The sequence below is a fragment of the Lactuca serriola genome, chromosome 6, assembly GCF_051521515.1.
Source record: "Lactuca serriola cultivar US96UC23 chromosome 6, Lser_US96UC23_V15, whole genome shotgun sequence".
Classification (NCBI taxonomy): domain Eukaryota; kingdom Viridiplantae; phylum Streptophyta; class Magnoliopsida; order Asterales; family Asteraceae; genus Lactuca; species Lactuca serriola.
In genome coordinates, this window is record NC_136413.1 from 117,084,532 (window position 1) to 117,105,655 (window position 21,124).

Genomic DNA, 21,124 nt, shown 5'->3' on the forward strand with positions numbered 1-21,124 from the left:
CAACACCACTGCAGTTGTCACTCCTCTGAACAAAAAGCCTGATCAAAAAGTTAAATCGGTCCTGGTTGATGACACTGCAGTTGTCAATCGAAAGAACAAAGAAAAGTTTGAAATGAAATTAAATCTCGCTAAACACATTGATCATGTTCCTAAGTCCAAACCTAGGAAAACCATCTGGATAAATGAAAAGAAATTAACCTTTAGTTCTTATCCACTTGTTAAGAAAATTGCCTCTCGGTCTAAGCAAAGAAATTTGATCCCACAAAGGACTTGGAAGATAAAGAGATAAAGAACAAAACATCGTCAAAAGTCACAACAAAACCACACACTGCATACTTTAAATTTAATTATGTTGTCGTTGGCCCAAAACAAGTTTGGGTGCCCAAATTAACTAACTAATATTGCATGCAATGTGCGTGGAGGATCACGAAATAGAATGGTTAGTTGATAGCGCCTACGCCTTGCACATGACAAGAAGGTTGGAATACCTTCATGAATTTAAGGTAATCAAACATGGTGGCCACGTGACTTTTGGAAATGATGGAAACAGAACCATTTGTGGATATGGTGTCCTAACAAATGGAATCTTTTCATTTCAAAGAGTTTCCTATGATGAAAGGTTAAAACACAATCTCATTAGTGTTGGGCAACTCTGCAAAGCTGGTCATAGTGTTGAATTTGATGATGAATACAAGTCCATCATGACGAAATATACGTCAAGGTGTCTAATCAAGTCAAAGGATGATGAAAAAATATTCCCGTTAGACATATCTTTAGTGATTAGTAAACCACAACCGTGTTTTCTATGAAATGTAGTCTTCAAGGTTAGTTGGCTTTGGCACATGAAACTTGCTCACCTCAACTTTTGGTATATCAACAACCTGGTTAACAGAGAGATTCTGCGAGGATCGCATCTCCTTAATTTTGACATGACACTTTATTCCATGCTTGTGAGTGTGGTAAGCAAAGCAAAGGAAATCATCCATGGATATTTGATTTATCCATGGTTGAAACATTGGAAAGCATACATCATAAAAAATACATTTTGGTCATAGTTGATGATTACACTCGTTTTACTTGGGTGTTTTTCTTGCGACTTAACTCAGAGACACCGCAGACCTTGATCAACATCATTAAGGAACATGAATAAAAAATCAAGCTTCCTATTAGAATGATTCAAAGTGACAACAAAACAGATTTTACAAATCGATTGCTTAACGACTTCCTAGTGTCAAAAGGGATCAATCATAACCTTTTGGCACCGTACACACCGCAACAGAAGGACATGGTAGAAAGAAGGAACATAACTCTTGTAGAAGCTGCCACATGAATGCTCAACTTCGCAAACCTGTCTCTCTGCTTTTGGGCAGAATCAGTCTCAACAATATGCTTTGTACAAAACCGGAACATCATCACCAAATGCCTCAACAAGACTCCATATGAAGATTTGAAAAATTGTAAACCACATGTTCGTTTCTTTCATATTTTTGGTTGCAGGTGTTTCGTGGTAAAAAAACAAGGAGCATTTGAGAAAATTTTCACCCAAATCAGACGAAGAAATATTTTTGGGATAATCTATAAACAAAGTGGCATATATAGTTCTGATCTGAAGAACAAGAATTATAGAAGAAAGCTTTGAAGTGAAATTTAATGATTTCTATGTCCGGAGGACCACTCCTCTCAATGAAATATAATTTATCATGGAGAATAACATTGCAATCCAGTCCCGACCTCTCAACATCATAGAAGTCAAGTATGATACACTCTTGGATCCTCCAGAAATTGCAAGACTATCAAAAATCTTACTCTCTCCTTCCATGTAATTACAACATACCGAGGACTTTGGATGTTTAGTATCTGAAGATTCTTCACATATCACTTCCACCTCGCCGGTTGAGGGAGGAAATCAATCCCTACGATCCTATGATAATCACAACCATCAAATTTCCTGTCATAGAAGAAACAATTCCAATTGTCAATAAGAATCGATCAAGGAACTCTAAAGAATAAAAAGAAGAAGTTGAAGAGATAGTAACTGGTGAAGTTCCCGAAGTTCTCTTAATTCTTAATGCTTCACTCCAGGGGGAACTATCAACATCTTCAGCAGAAAAATCTAATCAAGACTTATCTGTATGATCTTCTTAGATCTAAGGGGAACAAGTTCAATATGTTCAAAAAGAATCACCTCCTGAAGTGGAACATATTCCATCCATTGCAATTGCTAAACATCAACAATTACGTTTACACATATGGACAAAAGATCATTTGCCAAATAATAGGAAATCCTTCTACAGGTATATACACTTGGTCTTCTGATGACTTAACTAAACATTGTCATTATGCAGCTTCCATGTCCTCCACTGAGTCCATCACAATAAAAGACGCACTTCAGGATCATGGCTAGATCATTTCAATACAAGAATAGCTTGCAGTATTTGACATAACCAAAGTGTGGGAATTAGTCCCCAGACCAAAAAGACATACCGTAGTTGTAACTCATTGTGTATTTCGTAACAAATTGGATGAATTCAGTGTAGTAATCAGAAACAAATCGTGACTTGTAGCTAAGTGTTACAGTCAATCGGAAGGAATTGACTACGACGAAACATATGCTCCAGTTGCAAGGCTAGAGGTGATACACATCTTCCTGGCATATGCGGCGCATAAGAATGTCAAAGTACATCAAATTGATGTAAAAAGTGCTTTCCTCAATGGAAATCTGAAAGAAGAGGTATACTTACAGGTTTTGAGAATCTTGCTCCTCTTCATCATTGTTACAAATTTGAGAAAGTTTTATATGGCTTGAAGCAGGAACAAAGAGCTTGGTATGAAAATCTGTTAATGTTTCTTATCGAGTACAGATATAAGCATGGGTAATTGATCCTACCCTCTTTCGAAGTTCAAGTGAAAAACATCTAATTCTTGTACAAATCTACGTGGATGACATCATTTTTGGTTCAACTGATCATGTTATGGTAGACAACTTCACCAAGATCATAAACAGTAAGTTTCAAATGAGCATGAACAGAGAGATTAACTTCTTTCTTGGTCTTCAAATAAAGAAATACTCACGAGGAATCTTCATTCATCACGAAAAGTATACCGCATAATTGTTAAAGAAGTGTTCCATGGATAACTACTCTTTGGCAAAAGTTCTATGGCCTTTGGATACAATATCACTGCAGATCCCACCGGAGACTTAGTTAAGCAAAAGGTATACCGAGGAATGACTGGTTCTCTACTGTACTTGACCGCAAGTAGACTGAATATCTTATTTGCAATGGGTTTGTGTGCCAGATATGAAGTTGATACCAAGGTTTCTCATCTTAATGCAGTCAAATAGATTTCTAGATCCCTCAAAGGGAATGAATCTTTATGTGATTGGTACCTGGAAGGAAACAAATTCAATATTCAAGTCTTTATAGACTCAGACCATGCAAGTTGTCAATTACACTGCAAGAGCACTTCTAGAGGATGTCAATTCCTCGGTGGGAGACTGGTGAATTGGTCTTCAAGAAAGTAGAAGTGTGTCTCACTCTCCACTGTAGAGGCAAAATATGTTGTCACAACCAGCTGTTGCTCTCAGATCCTCTGGATGAAAACACAATTCCTGGATTATGGTTACAGAATGGTAAGGATATCAATTTACTGTGAATCAGAGAGTGCAATTGATATCTCTCATAATCAAATTCAACACTCAAATACGAAGCCCATTGAATTATGGTATCATTTTCTCAAGGATCATATCCTAAAAGGTAACATTGAACTCATCTTTGTTCCATTTCATGAAGAAATAACATATGTTTTAAAAAAACATTTGACTCCACCAAACTTAATGGATTTTTATTAATGTTAGGAATGATGAACCTTGATCTTTCGTTTTTCTTGAAAGGACAAATTATGAAGACCTCAAGTCTTCACATCTAAGAAGTAGATATGTTTCATTCTTTTTGTCATTGATGTTTGAAGCACATATATTTGTCTATGGTGTAAAATTTATCTCTTTTAAGTTTAATTATTAAGCACAACTTTCATAAATGCCTCCTCGGTACCCTTTGGTTACCGAAGACTATTTATGATCTATGTACTCTCCGGGTCAATTTATTATTTTTATGTCTAACATTGTGATTAAGTTACTCGGCAGTGCTCATTATTTCGCAGTCTCTATCATCCGACATACAACAATCCTTCCTTCGAGAACCTCAATTATTGTTTTTCTATTTTTCAATAAATAATGTTTTTCAAAGGTGTCCTATTTAATGAATCGCAAAATCCTTTTTGACTGTTTTTATTACTTTTTATTAAATTTATTAAAACCTTAAATTGTATCTTTTTCAAAAACCGTAACTTCCTTCCTTTTAAAATAAAATGAAGATTTGTATTTTCAATAAAAAGTACTTTACCAAAACATTTTGTGAGCTAACTGGTCCAAACTCAACCATCAGCCGAAAAGTAATCCCATAACCCATGATTTAAGTCAGCTATTTCCACCGTCACCCCACATGTACCCATTTCATCATAACTTGCATTTATTGCATCCCTTAACCGCATTTAATGTTGGTCATTCATTTGAATTAAGTACAACTTCCTTGGTAGTTTCACTCAAACCTGAGTAAGACAACATAGAGTTCACTATTTTCCATTATAGCTGTATTTTTCCTTTTAGAAATACCGTTACTTTTAGGAGTATATGGAGTAGTTATTTCATGTATAAACAACACATTGGAAATAACTGGGATCTTAATACTCTGCACCTCGATCAATGCGAATACTTTTGATTAAATCATTTTTTTCCATTCAACTTCATTTTTATAAATTTTGAATTTATCAAGGGGTTCATCCTTGGAATTAACAAGTATACATCGTAAAGATGAGAATGATCATCTATAAAAGTAACTATGTATTTCTTATTTCCTAAGGATGGAGTTGAATACAAATCACATAGATTACCATGAGTTAATTCAAGCATATCACATTTAGTTAACATACAAATTCTACATTTTTGTGTTAACATCAAAAGATGGTATTAATCCCTTTTTAGACATTTTAAGCTTTCTTTTACAATATAGATGTCCTAAACGAGCATGTTGTAAAGAAGAATCAACAATACTAGAACATGTCATGTAAATAGAATTTGCAACTGTATTGTTAATATTCCATTACAATAATATCCAAATCCAATGAATGCACCACACTTAGATGATACATACTTATTACATTCATATACTTGCTTATATCCACGTCTATTAATTATACCATCAGAAACTAAGTTTTGTCTGATCTTAGGAACATGAATAACATTCTTAAAAAGAACACTTTTTGCAAAACTAAAACATAAAGAAACACAACCAAGATCCACAACAGGTGCTTTATTAAGATCTCCCAAATACAACATTGATTCATCATTAAGTACATCATAATCCTTGAACTAAGAGCAATCTATACACACATGAATCTCCCCCCCCCTCCCCCGCGCTCCGAGTCTATCCACCATGCATGATGATCATCTTAAACATATAATGACTTAGGAATTAGTGATACATGATATATAATAGCAGTAGTAAGAATTTCAAAAATAAAATTATGACCTTGTGGTCTTGGACCTTGATCATTAGATCCTTGTCCAGAAGTGATTGCACCATTTTTGTTCCTTTTATGTAACATCCCGTTTAATAAATTTATAATATTTAGCGGGGTCAGGGTGTCGGGGAGCCAATTGATGTAATTTTGGATTTTTAGGGTTAATGTGTAAGTTCATGATTTAATTTGTAAAGATTCCTGAGGGCAGGGGCTATTTGGTAAGTTTTGGACAATATTTGTAATGAATTTATGGAATTAGGGGTTACATGGTAACTATTGGGATTTAATTTGAAAAGAATTATGGAAGTATGGGTTAAAAAGGTAAATATTGGGTTAAAGTTGAAGAAGATTTGGTGGGGAGGGGCTGGTATTGTTGAAATCGCAAATTGTTTGAAGAAAGACACGGGGTATACCCGGTGCTCCCTCCCAGTGTCTAACCCTAAACCTATCAAGAGCATTCAGCCGCTATGGGAGACATCCCAGCCGCCACCCTCCATGTTCATTCACCATTCCTATCAGACCAACCGTTTCCACCGCCAATCCGCCACCGGGATGCCATCGAGGCTGATGGATGACGCGAAATTGTTGGGCGTCGCATGCTCGCCGGAGCTGTGAAGCATAATCGTGGCTTCCGTTTTTCGGGAAGAACTCAGCACGGTTCCCTGCTGTGATTGCTTCCATCCTCTCCGCCAATTTCATCAATGTTTCGCCGTCGCCGTCTCTATTCCGAGCAGCAGCCATAGAGGATCTTCTTCTTTTCCTCCGACTGCCTTGGGTGCCCCGAAAGTGGTCGTGGAAAGGTAGGTTTTTCAGTGTTCTATCATGATCAATATTGTTGGGTGGTGTTATGGTTTTGTGAGCAAACTTTGGGACAGGAAAAATCCACCACCACCACCTCAAGGTGGTGGCTGCCATCTATTTTGCTTCCTACTGCCCTACGCCGCCACCAACCGCCATGAGATTGTTGTTCTCAGGAATTATGAGGGTGAATAGAGTCACATCCCCGAACCAAACAGCGGAAACGTCCGAGGGCTCGCGTGACTTAAATTGAATATCGTCACAATGAACATACATCAATCATAACATAAGCATCACCATGCATCAATACATTACAACTGACATTGTTCACATCAAGTACATTGTTTAAACATTACATACCCATAATATAAATTGTTTGATAGTTTTCCAAAAAAAAACATGATATCCTAACATACTTGGTGTGACTCCTCGGCTTACCTGCTATCTGAGAGTACAAGTTATTTTGAAAAACGTCAACATATGGAATGTTGGTGAGTTCATAAGCATGGTTGTTAGGAAAATGTTTTGGGTAGTTTATAAAACCTAGAAAATCCGATATTTTTTGAAAAAGATAAATGTTTGTACCAATGTGTGAAGATCCATCATTTTATGCATGAATGATTTCAAAGCGTTTATAAATGAAAAGTTTTGCATTATAGTTACTGAAAAGTACAAATGAATGGTGTTGATTTCCTCGAAAAAAACCCGATGTTTTCCGATATATATATATATATATATATATATATATATATATATATATATATATATATATATATATGTAATTGTTTCAAATTGTTATACTGTCACAACGATTGATTATGATTTTTCCTTGATTACTCGGATAGTATTGGATTTGTTTACGTGAGTCGTTATAACCATGCATGATAATGTCTAGTTCGTCTGTCATGGCACTATGGCGAACACCGGAATTGATCTTAAGATTTTGTCACCCTAGACTGGCCGAGTCTAACTGTAGCGAACAACTAAGGTGTGGGGGAGTCACCCCTGTATAGATCTATACACAAACTCTCGCTCTCCCTCCAGGAGACTTTGATTATAACGACAGACTACGACCGACACTCGTTGGTGCCGCCCGTTATTACTCACTAAATCCCAATGAATTCGACCTATATTTTTTTAGTGAATTGAAGGTAGGCCTAATAAATGAGGAAAAGAGGATTACAAGGTCCTACTAATCCCACGTATTATTTATGTCTATTGGGTGTACGAAGGAGACGTAGGCCTATTTTGCATTTGATTTATTTGGACCTTACTAGCAATGCTAATGGGCCACTGAGGCCCAATAGCATTTGAAAACCACTGAGGGTCCCTTAAACACGTAATTGGGTCACAGGAGGCCCAATAACATTGATTTTTATCGTTGGGCTCAAAAGTTATGTTAATGGGTCACGAAGGCCCAATAAGCATGATTTGAGACTTTCAAGCCCAAAGATTTACCTAATAGAAACTTGGAAAGAATTAGAAATAATGGATAGTGTACTTAGATTTCACATTGATATGTGAATTCTACAACTACTTAACTGTAGTGACTATCCATATTCGAGTCGCTCTTTGACTCGAACACCTTTTCATGAATCATATACACACATCATGCACTTGACCTAGTGATATAAATTAGGTCCGAGTCTCATAGGAAATTTAGTTAAAGTTGAAAACTAGGGCTAGTATATTTGATTCCTCAATTTCGCTTGAATCTCGAAATCACTACATAGAATCCCAATAAACCAATAAAAATAAATTACAAACATTATTTCTAATTTGAATAAGTGTTATGAAACTCTAAAATAGTTTGAAGTCTCAAAGATTCTATTTATTTCAATATCCAAAGATTTACAAACACTCAAAAACCCTAAATGCCCCAAAAACCTAATTTATATAATTTAACCCTAAAAATTCTATAAAAATAGCTATGAACCATATAATTTGATTTTATAATAATTAAAATTATGAAAATGCATTCAAGGAAATTAAAATTTAACTCATATACATTTACCCTTAATTTATAAATCAAAAATCATGAGTTTTATGCATAAAAAGTTGATTAAGTTGCATATTTTATAAATAATTGCATATTTTTATAAAAGATTTAAATTTTATAAATAAAGAAAGAGAAAAGATGGTAACAAACCTCTTAAATTTGGAACTCTCCCCTCTCTCTATTACTTGAAAACCCTAATACTCTATTTCCTCAAAATTATAAATCATTTCTCATTTTCTCCACACTTCACTCTCTCTCACACTCTCTAACACCAACTCCATTTTCTCTGTTCCACTATCAATAACCATGGAGTTTTCCAGAAAACAAACCTAAGAACACTCCTCAAACTTGAAATCTTCATCATATTGTGGTGTTGTTGAAGGTAAAAGCGATTTATACTTCACTATTCCTTCAAGTATTACTATTTCGTCTTCTCCATAAACATTTTTCTTTGAGATTATTCACATGCATGTTCATAACCACGATTTTTATGATTATGGTGATATTATTTCACCCAAAAACCAACATGCATGTGATGATCTGCAAGCTTAGAGGCTTGATCATCAAAGTTTGTTGTTAAAAAAGTATTCAAATAGGTTCATAAAGGAGTTATTCCCAAATAAATATCTAAAACTTATTTTTTGATCAAATCCGATTTTTACCACAATTCCATCAACAAGATGTGATACATTTGAATTAAGTACAACTTCCTTGGTTGTTTCACTCAAAACTGAGTAAGACAACATAGAGTTCACTATTTCCTTTAGAACTATATTTTTCCTTTTAGAAATACCATTACTTTTTGGAGTATATGGTGTAGTTATTTCACGTATAACCAACACATTGGAAATAACTGGGATCATAATACTCTACACCTCGATCAATGCGAATACTTTTGATTAAATCATTTTTTTCCATTCAACTTAATTTTTATAAATTTTGAATTTATCAAGGGTTTCATCCTTGGAATTAACAAGTATACATCGTAAAGATGAGAATAATCATCTATAAAAATAACTATGTATTTCTTATTTCCTAAGGATGGAGTTTAATACAAATCACATAGATCACTATGAATTAATTCAAGAATAGCACATTTAGTTAACATACAAATTCTACAATTTTCTGTGTTAACAATAAAAGATGGTATCAATCCCTTTTTAGACATTTCAAGATTTCCTTTATAATATAGATGTCCTAAACGAGCATGCTGTAAAGAAGAATCATCAATACTAGAACAAGCCATGTATATAGAATTGGCAACTGTATTGTTAATATTCCATTACAGTAATATCCAAATCCAATGAATGCACCACAGTTAGATGATATATACTTATTACATTCATACACTTGCTTATATCCACGTCTATTAATCATACCATCAGAAACTAAGTTTTGTCTGATCTTAGGAGCATGAATAACATTCTTAAAAAGAAGACTACTTCCAAAACTAAAACATCGATTCGTCATTAACTACATCATAATCCTTGAACTAAGAGCAATGTATACACACATGACTCCCCCCCCTCTGAGTCTATCCACCATGCATAATGATCATCATAAACATATAATGACTTAGGAATTAGTGATACATGATATATAATAGCAGTAGTAAGATTTTCAAAAATAAAATTATGACCTTGTGGTCTTGGACCTTGATCATTAGATCCTTGTCCAGAAGTGCATGCACCATTTTTGTTGTTTTTCAAATGACAATCTTGCTTCATGTGACCATGTTTGTTGCAATTCCAACACACGTTCTTCTATCTTGTTTGAACTTTTGTGATGGCCATCTTTCGTCTTCCTTTATTATTTTTGTAATGTTTGTCATTTTCCACCATGTTCACTAAAGATGTAGGAACCTCCTTTTCTTTTCCCTTGCCACTTTCTTGAGCTAGAAGACCCTCTTGAATTCTCAAGAGACTGCCAAGTAGTAGTAGATACAACTCTTTTTGTGTATGTTTTAGTGTATGTTAAACTCTTTCCAGGATCGGGTTAATTTATCAATAACAATTTCAACATAAATGGATTCATGCATTCAGATTTTCTGTTTTTCAAATAGTCCTAAAATCCTCATGATTTCATTGTATTGTTCCATGATATGCTTTGAATCCACCATCTTGTAATTGTTAAAATTACTAACAAGAAATTTGTTACTTGAGGAATCCTTTACCATGTATTTGGATTCAAGGGCATCCCACGGATCTTTTGCAGATTCTTGATTTTGATAGATGTCAAAAAGAGAGTCAGTCATACCATTTAGAATGTGCCCACAAAAAATGTAATCATCATTTTACCATTTGGATCTTCTTCTGGTTTGTTTAAGGGTTTCATCCTCCATTGGTTCTGGTGCAAGAGTGCTTAAAACATGAACTTTTAGGGTACTAAAAAGGAAATGAATCTTCTTCTGCCAAAAAAAAATCAGTGTCTTCAAACATATCTAATTTCCCAAATTTGGAAGTCATGTCTTTAACAAATTCTGTCATTTTTATTCTTTCACAGAAAATTATAGATTTCAAATGTTAGATATTAAGGGATTAGAATATCAATAAATACAAACTTGGATAGATTCAAGGATTATGTTTTCAAACACTTTCCAAATTTTGTAATTTGTCTCTTTTGCCTTGGGTACATGACTTCAGAAAGTGGGGTAACCCAAGAAACAACCTATCTGAATAACAGGCATAATTCAAATTGTGAAACACATAATACTTTGTTAATGTGTTCTTGAGAGATAGATCAAACCTTAATAACCAGATTTTTAGAGTATATGGTTTGCAAACCATTTTCTAGAATATGATGAATGTTCTTGTACCAAAGGGAAAATCTAGTTATTGGCGGTTGCATCCAGATTTCACGCTAAAACTGTTAGCTAATGTTCATAATTAATCCATACATCATCATGATGTCATCAAGGGATTTTAGCTAAGAAATGCATCACCCTTGGAACCCACTAGGGGCGCTTCCCCTAAGCCTGCCAGGGGCGTAACCCCTTGGAACACTGCACCCAGGGAACTACCCCTGAACCCCCGTATTCTCGAGTTCACACTTATCACTCTAGGTGTGCAATCCACACCTCCTAGATCAGTTAGTATATGTAATTTGACCTATCTCATTATTAATAATAATTAAACCAAAATATGTTGATAACACAAAAATCACCAACATATAAATAGGCTGCAGGGGGCACGCCACGCCCAGACAAGAGGCGCATCGTGCCTCAAAACTGTGTTGGTCACATAGATTTCTTGCCACATGTCATACCCAGATTCGTCCACCACCTCTCTGTCTATAACATGCCATGTGTCCCCTTTAGGTGGTGCCACATGTCACTACCATTGTTCCATGTCACCTTCTCTTGCAAGAGAGGTGGTTATCCGACCAGCCCACACGGCAAACCCCAGGTGGTGCTACGTCATCACCCTAACTAATTTCTTGAAGATTCTAAGATAACCATAACTTTCTCATACAAGCTCCATAATTGATGTTCTATATATTCATAGACTCCTCTCGACGAGATCTATAACTATCATTAAGGTCTCAGCCGCTAATTCTCAGTAAAATTTGTATTTAGAGCGGTTTAGACTCTTAAAGTCCATGTGATAGTCATTACTACTTCATACGAACTCCATTCTTGAATGTGTTTATATTGACGGGATAATATTCACGAGATCATGAACTATCTTTTAAATTGTTTCAGTTAACAATCAACCGCTTTGAATTTCGATATTTGAGTGTGCACCACTGCGTTGGATCCTCAAAAAATCTTAACTTGATTATATGAAGTCAGATTTGGACGTTATCTATATGCATGGTCTTTGTTCTATGATTACTAAGACTTTTGCTTATATTATTTAGTTGTCACACCCCCAAACCAGACAGCGGAAGCGTCTGGGGGCTTGTGCATGATTTCACCCTTGTAGTATCATCACATAGTATATAATTAAAACATAATATCATCATCATCACAAAACATCCATTAGATGGTTCAACCCAACCTGCTTCAACGGTTTCCTGAGAATACAAGTTAATTTAGAAGGTCAACATAAAAATGTTGGTGAGTTCATAAGCATGTTTTAGAAAATGATTTGTGTCACTTTGTAATAACAATAAAATCCTGTATTTTCTTAAAATAGTTTAGTATGTTTGTGTCCGATATTGTATTAATTCATGTGTGTTTTGATTAATAGAATTCTAAAAGTAAATGAAGAGAATGTAAAGAGAATGCCCCCAGACAACGCTATGTTGCCTGTAAAATAGAATGTTGGTATATCAACCCCCGAGATTGAGTACCGGTGCGAGTATGTTCCCGAGTAATCCAAAGAGAAAAGAGAATGGTCTTCCAGAAATTTCATAATGTTAATTCTTTTAAGTGAGTCATTATAACCATGATAGATAATGAAAATTTCGCCTGTCTTGGCGTTTATGGACGCCGGCGGAAAATAGAGTATGGTTTTTGTCACCCTAGACTGGGGTAGTCTAACGGTAGCGAACAACTCAGGTGTGGAGTTTCATCCCCATATAGATCTATAAAGAAACTACCCACTCCCCCTCCAAGAGACTCTAGTTATAACAACTGGCTACGATCGTGCACTCAATAGGTGTCAACTGACACGTCTCACTAGACCCTTAATTGAATTTGCGTGATGAGAAACATATAGAACTCATTCCATGCCCAATGAACCATGTAAGTGAACAAGTGAGGCTCACTACATATGTAAGTCATTTTCATGCCAGAAAGGAATGAGATTGTCTAACATGGGCCAAAAATATATGTAAAAGGACAACTAAGGCCTATTTCACATGTAAGGTATTTTCAGGCCCAAATAGCACATAAAGAGTATCCAAGGTCCGTCGAGCATGTTAATGAGCCTATGAGGCCAAATAAACATATAAATAGTATTCAGGACCGATCAAGCATATGAATGGGCCACTTAGGCCTAATAACCTAAGAATGGTAAAAATTGACGCGTTTGTTATTATTTTGCTAGAATTAGCTCAATCGATATGTTTTTTGAACTATATAACTTGTTTATTTGTTTATTTCATTATTTACTAAAATTTCATAAGGCCCACTATTTGTAAAAATGACATTCTTGGCCCATTAAGCCAAAAATCTACAATTAAGGCCCAACTTTAGTGACAATAACATTTTAGGCCCCTTTTTGTACAAAAATTGTATTTAAGACTAGTTTTTGTAAAAATAACATTTTTAACTTGCTTTTGTCAAAAATATCATTTTAGGCTTGACTTTTGTAAAAATATACATTTTTGGCCCACTATAGAAAATTTCATCTGTTTAGCACAAATTTTCATAATTTCACAACTTTAATCCCTTTTATAAAAAATTTACATTTTTGACACAACTTTCTAGAAAATGATAATTAAGCCCACGAAGTCAAAAATAAAATTTTTTTTGGGCCCAAAACCGTGAGAAGCCCAAATAAGGCCCATTTATGAATATATTTACATTTTTGGTCCCTATAAGGTCTCAAATGTCAAGATTAGACATGTTTAGCAAAAATTTCCTTTTGAATCCCTTACTAGTCGTGATTTACATAAATAACCCATACTTTGTCATTTTGTCGAGCTTAGCCCCTTTGATGAAGTTTTTCTTAGATTCAAGTGACCTAAGTGTATTTTAAACTATTTTCTTGTAAGATAAGTTGAAATAAGTTTTATGTTATACCAATATAATCATCTTTTAGTAGATCTTTAAGTTCATGAAGTTTACAACACTTAAACACATATGTAACTAAAGAAAACACACAAAATCATGCAGACACACATGGATCTACACAAAACAACTTGTGTTATCCCCAAAAAAGTAAAAATCGAAAGTAGGGGGTACGAATTCACTTTGCTTTGAAGTTTTCGGTTTTTGGTGAGGAAATGAGGAGATCTCGGCCCTTGATGTGTTCTTGAGGAGATTTTCGAGATCTATGAAGTTCTAAGAGCATAGATCATGAAATGAGAGTGGTTTAAGGAGAGATTACTAGTGTAAACTAGGATTAAAAGTTATAGGGCTTCACGACAACTTTCTAAGTTGATGAGAAGCTTGAAGTGAACCTCTTAAAGCACACCAATTCATGATTTTTAAAAAGAAAAAGGAGGAACTTTCTTTGGAGACTTAAGAGGATAATGTGTTTGAAAATGCAGAAGGATGCTGGTGGTTTGGCTTTTAGGGCCATAAGTAGAGAGGGGGAGGGGAGAAGAGGAGTGTGTGTAGGGTTTGACCCAACTGATGTGAACCTTATGGAGATATGTTTGGTATTTCATGTATACATTGTGGATTACTTTGAGGTGACATGCATTACCTAGCTAATCCCTTTTCTTCTTTCTTTTCTTTTTCTTTTTTTTTTGTTTTATATAGTTGGGTCGAGAATGTGGAAGAGGAAAAAGGGAATGAAATAGTTTGGGCTCTTTCTTGTCTTAGTTCAAATTTATGAGGCCCAATATGAAGGTTTTTCAGCCTATGAGGTCCTTATGAGGGTTCACGGCCCAATGAAGCCCAAGAATATAGGTTATGACCCATTAGGGCTTATGAAACCATTTACGGCCCATCATGGCCTATTAGAGATAAAATGAATCATTCAAGGCCCACATGACCCAAAATACTTTAGTTTCATGGATGTGGGTCCAATTAGATCCCAAATAGGGTTCCTTGGCCCAAAATAGCCAAATTGAAAGTTTACTGGTCCATTAGGCCCAATAAGAGGATCTTAGTCCATAATAAACTAGAACCGTGATTTTAGGGTTTTCAACCTGTAGTTGAATATATGAGATGTATTGTATTAGGTTTTGAACTTTAATTAGGAGTTTGGATGCAAATGGATGATTTCATTTTAGCATATAGCATGATATTCACTTAGAGTACAAGTCTTATAATAGCTGATGTTTACAGGAAAATAGAATCTCCTAGCTAATAATGCTAGTTGTGAAATCATCCCTCCGTTAGAGGGAATATCATCCCGAAATTCTTTCGAAAGGTAAGATTATGAATGGTAGAGTAAGTGAGGGTACTTTTGATTCATCTGGTCTTCGCGTTCCTATGTGAATTCCGGTCCAGGCTTGGCGTTCCGTCGAACCTTCACAATCGGAATGCGGCTCTGTTTTGTACGCTTCACTCCTATATCCATTATCCTGACTGGTTCTTCGATGACCAAGAGATTATTGTTTATCTCGATCTCTTCTAAAGGAATGACAAGAGTTTCATATGATAAGCACTTCTTCAAATTCGAGACATGGAACACGGGGTGTACGTTGCTAAGCTCCGAAGGTAGTTGTAGCTTATATGCTACCGTACCAATTCGGGCAAGAATCTCGAACGATCCGATGTATCATGGGTTTAGTTTTCCTCGTTTCCCAAAACCAATCAACCCTTTCCACGGAGAGTGTTTTAGTAGCACTTGATCTCCGACTTGGAATTCCATAGGTTTGCGTCGTTTGCCAGCGTAACTTTTTTGTCGGTCACGCGACGCTTGGAGTCGGGCTTTGATTTGGATTATCTTCTCTGTAGTCTCTCGAATGACTTCCGGTCCTGTAAGTGTGCTTTCCTGTGAGTTCCCTTTCTCCATCTGGGTGTAACCCACCTCAGCCCAACAGAGAGGCGATCAACATTGATACCATATAAGGCCACAAAAGGAGCAACCTTTATGCTTGTGTAATAGCTGTATTTTTACCAGAATTCAATCAAGGGTAAGTGGGTATCCCATGACTTGCCGAAATGAATCACACAGGATTGGAGCATGTCTTTGAGTGTTTGGATGGTTCGTTCGCTTTGGCCATCGGTTTGAGGGTGGTAAGGAGTGCTCATGTCTAGCTATGTTCCTATAGCCTTCTGGAGTGTCTGCCAAAACCTTGAGGTGAATATACTATCCCGATCCAAGATTATAGATACCGTCACTCCATGGAGTCTCACGATCTCTTTAATATAGATTCGTGTTAATCTTTCCATCTTGTAAGATTCTTTTATTGGCAGGAAATGTGCGGATTTAGTTAAGCTATCGACAATTATGCAAATAGCATATAATTCATCTGCCGTCTTTGGTAATTTGGTCACGAAGTCCATAGTAATCCTTTCACATTTCCACTCGGGTATTACTAACTGTTGCAATAGTCCCAAGGGCTTTTGGTACACCACTTTCACATTGGTGCAAGTTAGACACTAGCCCACATAAGTGGTGATCTCTACCTTCATATTTGGCCACCAATAATGTTGCTTAATGTCCAAATACATCTTATCCGAACCCGGATGGTCGGAATATCGCGTCTTTTGGGCTTTGTTCTTGGTTATTTCTCTGAATCCCCCATGTTTTGGGACCCACATTCTATTCATGAAGTAGTAAGTTCCGTCCTCCTTGGCTTCAAAGTTTCTATCCATCCCATGCAATGTTTCATTTGTGACGTTCTCTGGCTTCAATGCATCCATTTGAGCTTCCTTGATATGTGAGGTTAGATGGAATTGGATGGTTATTGATAGGCTTTTCACCTGGCGAACTGAGTATTCTTTTCTGCTCCGGGCATCGACTACCACGTTAGCCTTGCCTGGGTGGTACTTGATCTCACATTCATAATCATTTAGCAGCTCAACCCACCTTCGCTGCCTCATATTTAGCTCCTTTTGGTTTAGAATGTGCTGGAGGCTTTTGTGATTAGTGAAAATGGTGCACTTTGTACCTTAGAAGTAGTGCCTCCAAATCTTTAGGGAGAAAACCATGGCTCCTAGCTCAAGATCATAGGTGGTGTAATTTACTTCTTGCTTCATTAATTGCCTGGATGCGTAAGCTATCACCTTTCCACGCTGCCTAAAGACACAACCTAACCCTTACTTCGAAGTATCGTAGTAGACTACGAAGTCTTTGGTTCCCTCTGGTAAGCGTAGCAGCAGTACACTATAAAGGGCTCGGTTCAAGGTTTGGGAGGCAGCTTCTTGCTTTTCTGTCCAGTTGAAAGACACACCTTTTTGCGTCAATGTGGTGAGGGGTTTGGCTATCTTGGAAAAGTTCTAGATAAACCTTCGGTAGTAGCCTGTGACACCCAAGAATTGACGGATTTATGTTGGTGTTTTCGGGATCACCCAAGCTTCAATGACATTGATCTTAGAAGGATCTACATGAATCCCTTCCTTGCTGACTACATGACCCAAAAAGTTTACACTACGAATCCAGAACTCGCATTTGGAGAGCTTCACATATAATCTTTCAGCTCTTAGGGCTACCAGGATTTGACATAGCTATTGACCATGCTCTTCTTTGTTTCAAGAGTGTATAAGAATATCGTCGATGAAGAAGATCACGAAATTATCAAGGAATGGGCGGCATACTCGATTCATGAGGTCCATAAATTTAGCGGGGGCATGTGTTAGACCGAACGGCATCACAACAAATTTGTAATGACCGTATTGAGTTCGAAAGGCAGTTTTTGGAATGTCTTCTTCTCGGTCTAAGAGTTGATGATTACCGGATCTTAGGTCTATTTTGGAGAAGTAACTAGATCCTTGAAGCTGGTCAAATAGATCGTCAAGCCGAGGAAGTGGGTATCGGTTTTTGACAGTGAGCTTGTTTAATTCCCTATAATCGATGCACATTCTGGAGGATCTGTCCTTTTTATTGAAAAACAAGACCGGAACTCCCCAGGGTAGGAAGCTTGGTCGGATGAATGCTTTGCTCAACAACTCGCTTAGTTGGCTGGATAATTCCTGCATTTCGGTGGGAGCAAACCTGTAAGGTGATTTGGCAATTGATGTGGCTCCTAGTATTAGGTCGATTTGGAATTCGACTTGCCTTACTAGGGGTATCCCTGAAAGGTCTTCTGGATATACATTCGGGAAGTCACATGCCACTGGGATGTCTTTAATGTTTACTTATTCTCTGGTTTTATCCACAACATGAGCGAGGAAAGCATAGTTTTTCTTGTGCAGGTACTTTTGTGCCTTGATGGACGAGATAAGACGAAGATTGGCTCCATGTTTATCACCATAGATTACTAGGGTTTCATGGTTGGGAAGGTGAAGGCGAACAGCCTTCTCGGGACACATAATATTAGCATCATGGGGGCTTAACCAATCCATGCCGATTATCACATCAAAACTCCTACTTGGATAGGGTCCGTGAGTATTGTTTGGGAGCAGTTGGGGTGGATGAGGCTGGATCATGTGGTGTTGAGGTAACCTGAGCAGTAACAGCGTGGACTGGTATTGTTTGTTGCTTCTTTGATGACTCTGAGTTTTGTGGCCCTTTTCACTTGTTGTTCTTTCCTTTCTTGTTATGACCTTCCTTTTTAACTTCAGCTTCTCCTGCTTTGGCACCATTCTTTTTTCCATGGTCATATAACTTCTTGGCTAGCCATTTAGCACTGTCATACGTTCCAGGGTTTGCTGCGATTACATTTCCTTGGATTGGAGAGGTCAATCTCCAAATAAACCTTTCAATCTTTTCCCCTCAAACGTGATCATTCCTGGACAAAAGTGTGACAATTCACCAAACCTTGAGATGTATGCATCAATGTCAGAGTTTTGGACTGTGACAGCATTTCCTTGAGTTCTTCCCATGACATAGCATTAGCCACAGGGAGTGTCATTGTGACAATCATCAAAATTCGAGTCGGTTCTAGATTTTAATAAACTTAGTTGAACATATTGGCACGACACATACTAGAATTAGTAACTAGATCACTACTGGAAAATATAGCCTTTTACAACGCACAATGCGCGTCGTAAAACGCTCAGACGACGCGTAAATGCGCGTCAAGAAAGGACCTATCATAACGGAGGACCACGCGCATTTGCGCATTTACGACGCGCAGTAATGACGCGCAATGCGTATAAAGAAAGGCCCTATCATAAATAAAGACGACACGCATTTGTGTGTCGTAACCTTACGACGCGCATGTTTATGACACGTAATGCGTATCAAGAAAGGCCCTGTCATAAAGGCAGACGACACGCCATTGCGTGTCGTAACGTTACGACGCGCTTTTACGACTCGCAATGCGTATCATTAAATCTACTATCATTTGCATGTCATTAATTCCAGCTGCTAGTTAACTACTAAAAGTTAGCAAAAACATGTAAATGTGTTTCAAAAGACTACCTAGTATTACAACACATGTCAAAAGACAATACCTAGCATTTCACTGTTAACCATAACATTGTTTTGCGGATACATTGTCAAAAGACCATATTCATCGATAAATGAAGCCTTAACAAACTCTAACCATTCTTCATGTATCTCATCGGTATCATCAGTTGTGTACTCAACTTTGCCATCCCCTATCTGTGAAAAAAAATTTGGATATTGTTTTTATTAATAAAAATTAGCATATTAACATATTCTGTAACAGTAAGTTGCTATATTTAACAAATAAGCATAAAATGTAAATTATTCTTTCTTAATAGGGCATTGTACTTTCAAATGAATGAAAGCACATTTTATTTTCTCATGTAAGCTAATATTTCAATTATAATTGTGAGAGTAGGATGCCATAAAATGATCCTTTTTTCAATTCCTTTCCTATTAAATTACAGTAATGAAAGTAGAATGTTATATCCTTACATTGTCTTTGACCAACACTTCAATTCCTTCTTCCAGTATCTCCTTCATGAATCTTAGCATGTAGTAGCCACATTCGGTACCTCCGGGCTGAACTAGACACTACACAATTACATATAAAATGATCATTGCAATTGATCCAAAAAATAAAGTTAAAAACTACAATTTCAATAAGGAATTAAGTGCTTACCGTAACATTAACCCAATTTAGTTTAGCCCTTTTATAGGATCCACTTTGTGTAGCGTACAAAACCATTTCCCTTTTAAAAATATCAACAAATAGGTGTTTATTGTATTCACATCAAATGCTTTGATAATTTATATTACTTACAAATCAACAATTTGCTTCAACTGCATATTGAAATTGGCAGAACTCAAGGAATCAAGATAATAGCAAGTATCCGATTTCATATCTAGTACACCGAATACCCAATGTCTTCTACAAAAACCACAAACAAAATGAAGTCATATAATAAACATAATTGTAGTCATTTTCAAAATAAAATGTCAAAATCAAACCTGGGATTGTAGGGCATAAAGATGAGGTCATTGCCCTATCTTTTAGACAACCGATCTGCTAAACCTCTGCTTGCATCGTCAATATTCTTTGATTTCCCTTTACGCGTACTTGGCGAAATTAATGCCGAGTTCACAAAGCAAATTTCATGATCTCTTTCTGGGGAGCCATACTTCATTTTGTTAAACAGTACCCTGTTATCATACAAATACTAAATTCATTACACAAATTTTGTTTTAAGACACAATGATATTTAAATTAAATTTCTTGCACTTACATTATATAAGACACAATAATAGCACCAGTCAGTTCATCCGTTGTAAGAACTGCTTCAAAATCATCCCAATTTAAGTACGTGTAACTATCGTACCCAAAAAGATCATTCTCACTCTGCACTTTTATAGAATCAATCTTCGTAACTGGTCCATTAGCAATCATTGCAATCATTTTCAAAATACTACTCTTCTCAATCCTTATTCTTGTCTTCATCTGTGCTGAGTTCCACCTTCTTTGCAAGGTCACATTTTGTTTCTCATACTTTTTTTATCTTCTTTTCTATTCCATTCCCTTCTTCCATATCATCCACTTCTTCCACATCACATGGTTCTTTTTGTTCATGATCAACCATTTTTCCTGTCCCCTTTTCTTTCTTATTACTTCCTATTTCTTCTTTTAAAG

At 36.3% G+C, this 21,124-nt stretch overlaps 1 protein-coding gene across 1 annotated transcript; it reads right to left on the reverse strand.

Moving 5' to 3' along the window:
• Positions 1–19,488: 19,488 nt before the first annotated feature.
• LOC145060083 (uncharacterized) lies at positions 19,489–20,935 on the reverse strand. The gene is made up of 6 exons (XM_079007808.1): positions 20,724–20,935; positions 20,500–20,640; positions 20,261–20,368; positions 20,120–20,189; positions 19,933–20,031; positions 19,489–19,653 (listed from the first exon to the last, which is right to left on the reverse strand). Exons 1-6 carry the CDS (start codon positions 20,933–20,935, stop codon positions 19,489–19,491), a joined length of 795 nt encoding a protein of 264 aa, XP_078863934.1.
• Positions 20,936–21,124: the final 189 nt, after the last annotated feature.

Bases quoted from the DNA above. Each gene is read 5' to 3' on its own strand.
- LOC145060083 (XM_079007808.1), bottom strand. From the start codon at position 20,935: ATGAAGACAAGAATAAGGATTGAGAAGAGTAGTATTTTGAAAATGATT. The intron at 20,190-20,260 runs GTAAGTAATATA...TATTTTTAAAAG, and splicing joins TTGAAGCAAATTGTTGATTT to GGAAATGGTTTTGTACGCTA. The intron at 20,032-20,119 runs GTAAGCACTTAA...GTAATTGTGTAG, and splicing joins TAAATTGGGTTAATGTTACG to TGTCTAGTTCAGCCCGGAGG.